We start from the raw sequence: 10785 nt of genomic DNA on the forward strand, positions 1-10785 counted from the left end.
AAATGGAATATTTAAAATTTAAAACAATTCACTAATACTCGTAGGGTACTTGGTACACTTTGAAACTTAATATATTATTTACACTGTTTAGTATAGGTTTAAGTATCAAGTTTCTGGTTGCAGATCTATAAATTTGTGCTTATATCCATATCCCAACATTCCAATCGCATGGGTAAGGGGTCTTTTGTAATACCTAACGAAAGGTAAATAGCTTTATTAAAGCGAAATCTGTGTTTCGGTTTTATCCATAAATACAGTTTTACTTTTCAATAATTGCTATGATATTCATATTTATACTCAAGCTTAAGAATAAGCTGCACAAGAAAAACCAAAGAATTTCTCAATATAAATTTGAAGTAATACTGCAATTAGACAGTTGAACAATACTTTTCCAACAAAATTCTTTAAGCCGCACTAATGACTATCAAATGAGGCTTTTTTCTTTTCGGGAGGTGTGCTAATTCTTCCACAGTGTGTTTTATTTTTTGTTGTAGCTTGTGACTAATTGCATTTTTTCGTAATTATTTGCACACACAGTAATATTTGTATATACACCTACTATATCAACATAAATGTGTGTGTGGTGATATGTGTGAATTTTTATGATGCTTACTTAGGCTTCATTGTAATCATGTTAATGAGCTTTAGCTGCGCATTGTTCGCCAACTCGCTGGAAAATTCTACTTTGGCGCAACGCCTGCTATTTCCTACAATCTGCAACTGCCGCCGCAACAACAACGTCTTTGACCGCGCTCCTAAAATGCCAAATGCCACGCTTTTTATGCTGACCAGGATGCTGGTGCAGATTATGCGCATTTATAAGTTACATTTTATGCTAATTCAATTAGCCAGCACTTTGAGCCACCTTTAGTTGAGGCCGTTGTCGCTGTTGCTGGTGTTGGCAGCTTTTGTCAACCAGCTGGTTGTTTGCCTTTCCTCTCGCCATTCGCTGTGATATGGCGGCTTCTTCTTCCATAGCCTGCCTCTAGCCAATTGCAGTTTTTTCAACGTTAAGCTAGCGATTTTTTATCTTCTATTTTTTTTTTTTAGAGGAGCGCCACTTGTTGTTGTTGCTTGGAAGTGCTTGCTATAAACACGAAGACGACATAGTCATAGCTACAACAAGAATTAAAACAACAGCAAACAGCAACCAGCGAGTGTCGTTGATTTATGCGTTGTGCAGCATTTAAATTGGCATTTATGTCAAAATGCGGCAAGTAATATTTTTTAATACATTTCGCTTTATTTGTTTTATAAGCGTCCTTGGGCATGCTCAAGTTATTATTGTTGTTGTTTTCTGTTATTCTCGTTGTCGCCGTGTTCACAACAACTTTTGTGCTTTTCCAAACACTACTCTAGCCTTTTTCCCATGGCTCGTCGAATGCCACAGATGCTGGGCCATGTGATTAATATTGTTGACTGAGCATCTATTGTTTTTTATAATGCTATTGAGCTGCCCTATCCATTAGCTAAGCCCAAGAAATTGTTTAATTGCTGGCCCAAGAGATTCACAAATACTCTGCTTAACCATACTCATATAATACAAATGAAGCAATTAAGCGTAACTTTAATAATTTGTTCATAATATAGCAACTTTACACTTTTACAAATACTTGTATTCTAATGAAATCACATTCAATTGGCGAATTATGTAAAACAGGTATCATTATACAAGTATTAGGATAAAGAAAAAACGACGCTGCAAACAAAATATTTAACGAATTAAATCAATGTATTGCATATATCTGTTATTTCTTATTTAAAGCTGCAAGCTGAGTCCATTAATTTGTCTCAAGAAATGTCCTTTGAACTTTCTTGATTATTCTTATTTATTGATTCTTTTACATGTACATATCTTAAAAGGTAGAAGAAATATAACTATTGGGTGTGGGAAATAAAGCGGCGGCGGTACACCAATACTGACATTTTGCCAGTACTCCTGGTGTGATTTGGCATTATCGCACCTCAAGTAAGTTTTTGATACACACTAGAATCGGGTGTTAAATGAACTGAAGGTTATTACGGGTCACAAGTTGTCGTCAAAATCATGAAGAAACGAACTGTTTGGGAAAAGGCTGCATTAAATATACTATTGAACTTTGAAATTTATACAAAACAAGCTTTGCAAAAAATGAGTTCTTTATTCATTGAATGCATATTTCCTATCGTACCCATTAAACTGTGCTATCATTGGAAAGTCCTTCGAATTTATTTTCTACTGTAAAGGTTAAATTCAAGTTCATAATTCTTAGTTAAATTGCATAAGTGATAAAGTGATAATACTTTTAATATTTAAAAAAAAATCATTTAAATTACCAAAAAAATAAAAAAATGAAATAAACAATCTTCCTTTGACAACAAAAAGGGCTTTTAATCTTAAAATACATAAAGAAACATTTTTTGCTTAACTATTTTCCAACGATGTTTGCAGTCATATTTCTAGATAATTTAAGCATTTGCATTTAAATTGAAATTCTTCACCCACGCTATGCAAATTCCAAGAACTGCCCAGCATTTTAAAACGTTTGCTTGCCAATCACCCAACAAACATGCAACAGCACGTTGCCACAAATGTTGCGCGTTGGCTGCTTGGGTTGGTTGGCTGTTTAGCCGTTTATCTGTTTTACTACACGTTTGTCTGCCACTAGCGTCAATAATCCCGCAATACCAGTTACAATTCTTAGCCGGTTGCACATTGCAAGGCAACAAAAAACAACGTACTAAACAACGTAAGGCAACAAAATGCTAGTGGCCTTGGCGCATGTTGAGAATGTTGCTGACAGCCAATCTGCACCAACAGTCACCAATGCAGCAGCAGCAGCAGCAGCAACAGTAACTGCAGCATCACCAACAACAGCAACAGCTTCTTTCGAAAACTGCCAAATCCGTTTGGCTTTCAATATGTATGTATGTGGTTTTAAGAGCCTGCTGCGGGCTGTTATACTACTGCCAGTTTTATTTTTTGTTAATGTGGAAAATCACAAAATTGTTGCACAATGAGGCACGAAGACGCCGTTGTTGCAGTTGCCGCAGCAATGAAAATGTGTTGGCGTAATTAATTAAACAAATTATGTGCATTGCGCAGACGCATTGACGTTTTTGGTGCAGCATCGACAACATCCAGTTGATTTTTATTAATTTTACTTAACGTCATTGCGGTGGGAATGATCGCAGCGATCCAATAAAAACCTAAACTGCTGAACAACTGCCAACAACTGGCCAATGCGTCGCACAGTGGAAGGAGGTAAGTTTTAATGTAGTTTGTCATCGCTATGGCAATTCAAATAATTTTAAAACAATAATGTGAGACATTATATCAAAATGTTTCAGATGCGTATTTCATATATCAATCATATAAAGGCAAATATTATTTTGTAACAGCTATGCTGATCTGCACTTGATTATGCAAAAGCTAAATACATTTGTAGCACCTTTTGATCTTCCAAATCAATAATCACGACATTTGCAGGAGAGAGCTGAAAAATTTAAATTAAATTTCAATTGATTTTAAAAATTTTATATCAGAAAAAGATGGAAATTAAAAAACATTTCTATGTGCATGATTTCCCTTTTGATTATTTTTAGGAAACATTTAAAACAAAACAATGAAATAATGAGAACAATTAGAACAAATTAAATCTATCATCTATCTATCGTGAAGTATTTGAAACTGTTACTCCTCCTTTCTTTTTTTGTCCTAATGGGATGAACAGACCTTTTCTATACCCATGCATATAATCTGATAAGCTAATTCTATGTATATAAGTATATATCTAAACATTCTAGTTTGCCTTTGACCGTTAGGGTACAGGATATAATAAAAACCAAATGCCATTGCAAAACGAAAGAAATAGTCTCTTTTTGGAAATTTTCGGAAAATTATTTTGAGAGCTGTAGCAAATTTTTGATCACCTTGATTTACCTTTATAGATGTTGTTGTATTCCCAAAATGTAGCAGGTATTGACGAAAAGGTTAGAGAGATCTATTTAATAACAATAACTTTTGCACCAATGTGCAATGCGAGTTCACTCATATGGTCAATAATGATTACAATTGCAGGCACTTACAATTTTGCAATGTAACTGCAACTGCCACACATACATATATGTATATAATGCACTTATATAGGCGCAAGCAGGCGATTTATGGCATGGGCACACCTGGCACTCTGCTCTGTACTTTGTGCCATTTTTTGTTTCTTCTTTTTATAATTTTGTTTCGAAAAATTCTTGTGCCCATTCGGTCCCCCTCTATTTGGAGCGCTAGACAGCAGCTGCAATGCCTGCCTGCTGTCTGCTGCCTGCCTTTCAATCTGAAGTGGTATGTCATTGTTGTCCGGGCTTCAATCAATTATTAATTACATGGACTGTGTTGCGGCAATTGCATTTAACTGTCGATCATCTGAGAGCGGACAATGGAACGTCTTCATACATTAAGTTTTATTATTTGTATTTCTAGTTGTACTTTGGCTCAATTTGCCGTTGAATTGTTTTGAAATATTTAACAACCGCATCAAAATTAGTTTCGTTATTGCTAGCCTTCGGGGTGCTGAATTGATTTTTTACGTGCGTGTGGTTTTTCTTGGATCCACGCAACGCTTATTTTGTTGTCTTGGGCCGGCTAAGCGTGTGGGAAAATAATTTTCAAAACTTTTAATACCCTTTGCATGGGGTAAAGGGGGCTTTTGAGAATGCTGATAAAAGTTGGCATCGCATCAAAGAAAGCTCCAGATGCGAATATTGTCAATACGAATGTCTTGCCTCCAACTTCATCGGAGGTGGTTTGAAACATCTTCTCCGCAACAGATATGAATTTAAACTTATTTACAATGTGCAAAGCATGTATATATGTAAATATTTGTATTGAAAAACTATTTATTTATAAATACAATTATATTACATACCCCAATTTCTAAAGCTAATTACAAATTGTAGACCTAAAACAAATTGATTGCAAGATTAGGAATTTTTATAGATATAAGCTTTGTTTTCTTAAGTAGTCTTAAATTCAAATTAATAAATAAAATAATGCAGGATTTTTTGTAATTATGAACAGGGTATACCGAATTCGGTTGCGCTCAACCAAATCGTGCATTGTTGTTGTCTTTAATGTGCGGCTCATAAATGATCAAATACAACCAATTTTTGAGCTTACACATACAAATTGAACCTGCCCGGAAATGCAAGGGCGCCCGAGGAAGTATGGAGGCGTGCCTAACAATATCAGCAGCAACAGCAACAACAGCAGCAACATGAGATGCAAATGCAACGAATGGCTTCTAACACACTAAGCAGCAACAGCCATGACATAAAGCCAACCAGGCAAGTTGGCGGCATTTGAGGCTGGCTGGAGACGTGTCTAAAAGTCACATTGCTGACCTTTTTGTGGCGGAGGCTGCGACTGCGCGTGCATTGGAGAAAAGGTTTTTAAGCGGCAGCAGCAACATTGGCAGCAGCAACATTGGCAGCAGCAGCGACACAACCAGCAACAAAAGCAACAACAACAATCGCAGCTCATTAAAATAATATTTAACCTTTGCAGAGGGAAAGAAGATATTGTGGTATGTACGGGTATGTGTGAATGGATATTTTCCAGCGCTTTTGTGTATTTTGTAGCCAACGAACCGTGCGCAATTAAAAATTAACTATTTAGTTTTAATGTTGTCTGCGAAGCCGTCACTACAGCCACCGGCCCCCGCCCTCACTCCGCCCCACCCATCATCTCCACCATTCAATTCAACTCAATTCAATTCAATCTTTTAACGAGTTTTGACAAGCGGGCATTTGTTTTGTCTTGTTTTTGCCCCCTTTTTAGATTTTATTTATTTTTGCAATGGCATGCAGTTTTTGTTTTTGACACCGGACAGGTACGGGCATCCAAAGTTTGGCGTGAACCTGACCTATTGAGTTATGTTCACACGCTGCTGAGGACAGATGGCTAACGCTCGAGGGGTGCGTCGTTGCGTTTTAACCCTGACATCAAATTTGGACTGCCATTGCATACAAATCTCGTATACAAGACAATAAACCATCAAATTGTGTAGATAACGCTTGCCTGCAATTTGTTTTCAAGTGCCTGACACTTTGTGGGCCAAAACCTGCCTTTGATTTAGTGCTCAAAAATCTAACTTTTTAGCTGTGCCTAGACACACACCAACAACAGCAACAAAACGATTGGGTTTGCAATTGGCCGACCGACAAACGTCAGAGATGGTGCTGCGCATTGTCTTCTGCTATCTGGTGTGCGTCGGCGTCTATAGCTTGAATTCATCCGATTGCCGCCCGAAAAGACTTCCTCATCGTAAATTGTAAACATAATCAACAGCAGCTACATACATATGTACTACAACGGCAGCAAGAATTCATAAATTAAAAATTAAATGACAACCTTGGTAGCGTATTAAAAACACAAGTGGTTTAATGTTCAATCTTAAAAGTTGTGCCATTAGTTGCGCTCTGTCTATTCTCGGTCTATTCCTGTTTGTGCTTGAGCTGCTTCTGCTTGTACAGCATTTTGAAGGAAGTCACCACGGGCACCATAATGGGCAAGAAGAGCGGTATGTAGATGGCATATTTCTGTTCATCCGGGAAATAGAGCTGCGCCAATAGACTAGCATCGAAGAAGCCGCGCTCGGAAGCCACAAAGGCACGCTTGGCCAGGGCCGAGGCATCCAGCAGTCGATGCTCGAGCAGTGCCGCCTTGGCCGCCAATATATCCGCATAGGAATTGGTAATCTCAGCACCCACCTTGTCGGTAATGACTATGTAGCTGATTTGATCTGCAAAAATTCAAATTCAAATTATTGGAGCATTGTTTGAAGCGAGTGACCAAATGACTACCTACCCAGCAGTTTTATCAGACTTTGTAGCGTATTGGTGGCCGTGGCAATATGCTTGATGGCACTTCGCCTTATGTACGCCTCATATTCCCAGCGACGTGGCGCCAACTGCTCAAGAGCGACGGACTTGATGCCATCGATTTGCAGCTCGTTGCTAATGTCGAGTAACTTGTGCAGCTGACTCAGCATCACTTGCATATTGTCGTTGGTATTCACATAGTAGGGCACCGGCGCCTCATTCTTATTGTAGGCCAGACACACATGCTCGGGCGGATTGGCAATGATGAATCCGCCCCAAGGCGGTGAGATGAAAGCATCAACGCCCTGTTGAGTGAGCATCTCATTGTTCTTATTGTAGATGTGGATGGGGGCGGTGTTGCAGGGCGGAATGTACACCACCAGATTGATGGCGGGTTTATCTGTAATACTGGCAGTCATATTCTGCGCTATAGAAGTGAGTATATGTGGCAATGCGGACTCCTGCAGAGCATAATGACGACCCAGTTTGGTAGAATCGCGCACTTGTTTTAACTCAGCATCTATCGACACACGATACTTCCATTGTGAGCGCACAGTGTAGTTGGATATGTCTGAGACCTGCGCCAAGAAGGGCTCAATATAGGCTGAAAATTATAATGAAGAGCGGTCATATCCTTTAACGATTATCGCTACTTACTCTGCACTGCTAATGCCACATTCCATTGGGCATATGTTAGACGCGGCTTTGGGTTCAGCACAGAGACAATGACATCGTATGCCGGCTGTGGCGCTTCAGTTTTGGTACCCAGTCGTTCATTTTTGCTAAGAATTTCATTTATGCGATAAGTCTGCAGTATTTTGGAGTTCAAGGCCAGGGCCAACTTGTTGGACGCTAATAGATATAATTGGAGGACGGTTGATTAATCATCAATTGCACATCAATTGCCGCTCAGCTGCCGGCAGGCCCACTCACTTGCATCGCTGCGCATCAAAGCGGAACGTTCTGTGGTCAAAAGCAGCTCCTCCGTGAGCTTGGGCCACTCAATGAACATGAAATCGCCCACACTCTGCGGATGGGTCTTCAGCAGAATAGCTTCGAGGGCAGCCGGCGTGTGGGCCTCTATGGTCTTTGTAGTCGGCGGTAGCTTTGTAAATGTTATGGCCCAGATATCTAAATTGGTTAATGGTATTAATGGTCATTAGCTGCAACTTGGAAAATTACCCACCGCTGTCGCTAAATGCCGCCTGCAGCTCTGTGATGAGCAGCTGAGCGCGACTAGGCTGCTGTGTGTAAATTCCCACCTCCACGGCTGTCCGAATCGGCCGCTCGCTGAGGCGTCCAATGCCCGAGGATGGTAAGCTTACTCTGTTGGGTATACAAATCACGTTAATACGACAGCCATTTACAGATGCAAAACATGCCGAATCACCTATATACTGTCGTTGTTTTCCACCACATGGGCAGGCCCACCACAATGATGACTACAATGAACGCAACTGTCGCACCAATGCGAAATTTATCTGAAATTCAAATGAATTAATTATTTTTATCATAAAATTAATCAATTTTGGTTGTATATAAGTATAATCGAAATGAAATTACATTTCAGGTCTTTTTAATTAGTCCTGTACACACTAATTTTGTGTATTTTTTTTTAGCTAATGGGAAATTTGAAAAATGTGGAAACAGCTTAATTAAAAGAAATTGGTTGGTTTTTCTTGTGCACATTTATTCAATTAAAAAAAGTATATATTTTATGAAACATTTTAGTCGAAATGCACTACAAGTTCTTATTGCTTAGCCATCATGTTACTCGGCATTATTTACAATCAACCGTTATCAATTGAAATGTAGATGTAAAAATAACAAATGTTGTATAGTAGATTGTTTTGCCAGCGACAGTTTAACAAAAATTGTGCCTCGAATGTATTACTGTGCTACTCCCTGTAACTGCAGGATATAACAAAAACGGGTCCTGTCTCCAACGGCGTATTTCGCGACACGTACTTTGTGAATTTTGTAGTGCCCTCACAACGATAAACAATATTCAATGCATTGTCGACGGGCGTTATTGTAAGCAGCACTGAATCTTCCTGAGCGGTTTCGATATCCTCAACGTCGCCATCGACTTCGTCTGCCACATCTTCAACGTCACTGTCATCATCATTTTTATCGCCACAACCATCGAGCCCTCCGTTGAAGCTATCCCCAACCATCTGCTCATTGCTGTCGTTTATCTGCTCCGCACGTGGCTCAGCCTCAGGCGAAAGATAAGTTATTACCGCCGCGCCCTCAGCCGCATTTAGGTAATAGACCAAATCTAGAGTGTTCTCCTCGCTAATCAGACCATCACCAAGCACCGTGTAGTTGCCGTGCGACCAACGCTGAAGTTCCACACTGCATGTGGGTGTTATGGCATCCGCGCCGTACAGATCCAGGTCAGTAAAGTCTCGCAGCAGATCGAACATGGAATTGCTCCGAAACAGCTGTAGCAATTCCTCTACTGTTTTGCTAGCCGTGCTCAGGTCCAGCACTTCGTAGTTGTGGCAGTTAGCGGGACCTTGACGCTGCCAGACAAGTGTTTCATCGCTTAAGAGCTGAGAACGCGCCAGCTCAAACTTCTCGCGCTTGAAGAATTCATATAGACAAATCTCCGAGTTGTCCTCGATACGTTTCTGAATGCTGCGACGTGTGGCCGCCTTTAAATACACATCGTTAAGCAACATACCTAAAGCTGGTCTCTTATTAACATCTGGTTGTACGTAATTGAGGCGGGGAAAAGGGCGCAACGAATCTTCGACGATAGCATCGTTGGTGGCGCCATGGAACCAGCCATTTATTGTCAAGCGCGGGTAGTCGAAAGTAGTCACTTCTCCCACCTGGTGAAAGGAACGTGAACCGACTTTGAAGAATGCGAACTGATTGTTTTTTGGCGCTATTTTACGTTGAACTGGAAACTGCGGAAAGCCTTCGTTATCACTAGAAAATATTTCTAAGCATCCCCCTTGCTCGTCCGACCATTCTTCGGCGCCTTCCCACGGTGTGAGGTAGTATATAAATGCAACTTGTCTATCCTTCAGCAAGTCGTCATGCACTAGTAAGTAATCGCCACATGTATACATGGAGCAGGAGGCTGACACGTAGTCTAACTTCAGATTGGTCACTTGCTCCAGCCAGGGACGCACTTGCCGTCGCAGTAGCTGCAAAAATTTGGTCAGCAGGTGACACTCGGCCATGTTGGAAAGATCTGTGCTTTGGTAGAATTCATACAAATCCATCTGTTTACGTGACCATCGCACCTTGTTGACCATCTCGTCCACCAGAGCCTTGGTGGTCTCCGTCGATAATACCAGATCTGGCATCAGGCAAATCTGAAAAGGTTCGCCAAATATTTGTGCACCGGTATTCTCCTCCTTCGCAGCATCTGCCTGCTTCTCCCAGCTAGTCTGCAGCCACTTGATAATATCTTTCTGCTGGTATGTGGCATTCAATTCCAATTGCAAACCATCGCACTGGTCGTCACTGAGACGCGCGAATTTAATTTGCGGTTCGTCGCTGTCCGCGTCCTCGTTGAGGTCTGCAAGGGCAACACAATGAATGACACTCCATTAAGCATATGAATATGAGCATACCTTAAATTGTAAATATGGTCGCGATATTATCGTCAACACACACTTCACACACACGCTTATCTCTTTTTTATACGCAAATCGCTAGGATAGCTTTCTGCCGGCTCACGTTGGGTTAGTTATACTTATTCAGTTTATTAGATTTGGACTCACCTTCATTTTTATCTCTTCTCTTCGGCTTAAATACGGGGCTGTTCTTTGTTTTTTCCATTCCTTATACTATTTAACTGCTACTTTAGGGTAGAAACTGTCGCACAAAAGTAAATTTTATTCTGAGTTGCCGATTTGTGCTAGGTGCAAGAGATGTGCAGCATTTTATACGGGTGGGTATCGATAT

At 40.3% G+C, this 10785-nt stretch overlaps 1 protein-coding gene and 1 long non-coding RNA gene across 3 annotated transcripts; one reads left to right on the forward strand and one right to left on the reverse strand.

Annotated features, from left to right (window-relative positions):
* Window positions 1–6393: 6393 nt before the first annotated feature.
* On the reverse strand, window positions 6394–10769 carry LOC115621424 (prolyl 3-hydroxylase sudestada1-like). Of its 2 annotated transcripts, XM_030515077.1 has the most exons (7): window positions 10602–10769; window positions 8249–8339; window positions 8045–8184; window positions 7792–7989; window positions 7516–7710; window positions 6845–7462; window positions 6394–6779 (listed from the first exon to the last, which is right to left on the reverse strand). In XM_030515077.1, the coding sequence occupies exons 1-7, from the start codon at window positions 10657–10659 to the stop codon at window positions 6472–6474; spliced, it is 1608 nt and encodes a 535-aa protein (XP_030370937.1). In that variant the 5' UTR covers window positions 10660–10769; the 3' UTR covers window positions 6394–6471. The 2 variants fall into 2 exon arrangements, with proteins under 2 accessions (XP_030370937.1, XP_030370936.1); XM_030515076.1 differs by lacking the exons at window positions 6394–6779; window positions 6845–7462; window positions 7516–7710; ... (1 more) ...; window positions 8045–8184; window positions 8249–8339 and adding an exon at window positions 8528–10396.
* LOC115621425 lies at window positions 8069–8422 on the forward strand. Its single transcript, XR_003995264.1, has 2 exons — window positions 8069–8173; window positions 8228–8422. It is a non-coding gene; the product is annotated as an uncharacterized LOC115621425 (long non-coding RNA).
* Window positions 10770–10785: the final 16 nt, after the last annotated feature.

This window comes from Scaptodrosophila lebanonensis, unplaced genomic scaffold (genome assembly GCF_003285725.1).
Source record: "Scaptodrosophila lebanonensis strain 11010-0011.00,11010-0021.00 unplaced genomic scaffold, SlebRS2 tig00000024-arrow-pilon, whole genome shotgun sequence".
Lineage (NCBI taxonomy): Eukaryota > Metazoa > Arthropoda > Insecta > Diptera > Drosophilidae > Scaptodrosophila > Scaptodrosophila lebanonensis.

Bases quoted from the DNA above. Each gene is read 5' to 3' on its own strand.
- LOC115621424 (XM_030515076.1), bottom strand. From the start codon at position 10,659: ATGGAAAAAACAAAGAACAGCCCCGTATTTAAGCCGAAGAGAAGAGAT. The intron at 10,397-10,601 runs GTGAGTCCAAAT...TTGCCCTTGCAG, and splicing joins GAGAAGAGATAAAAATGAAG to ACCTCAACGAGGACGCGGAC.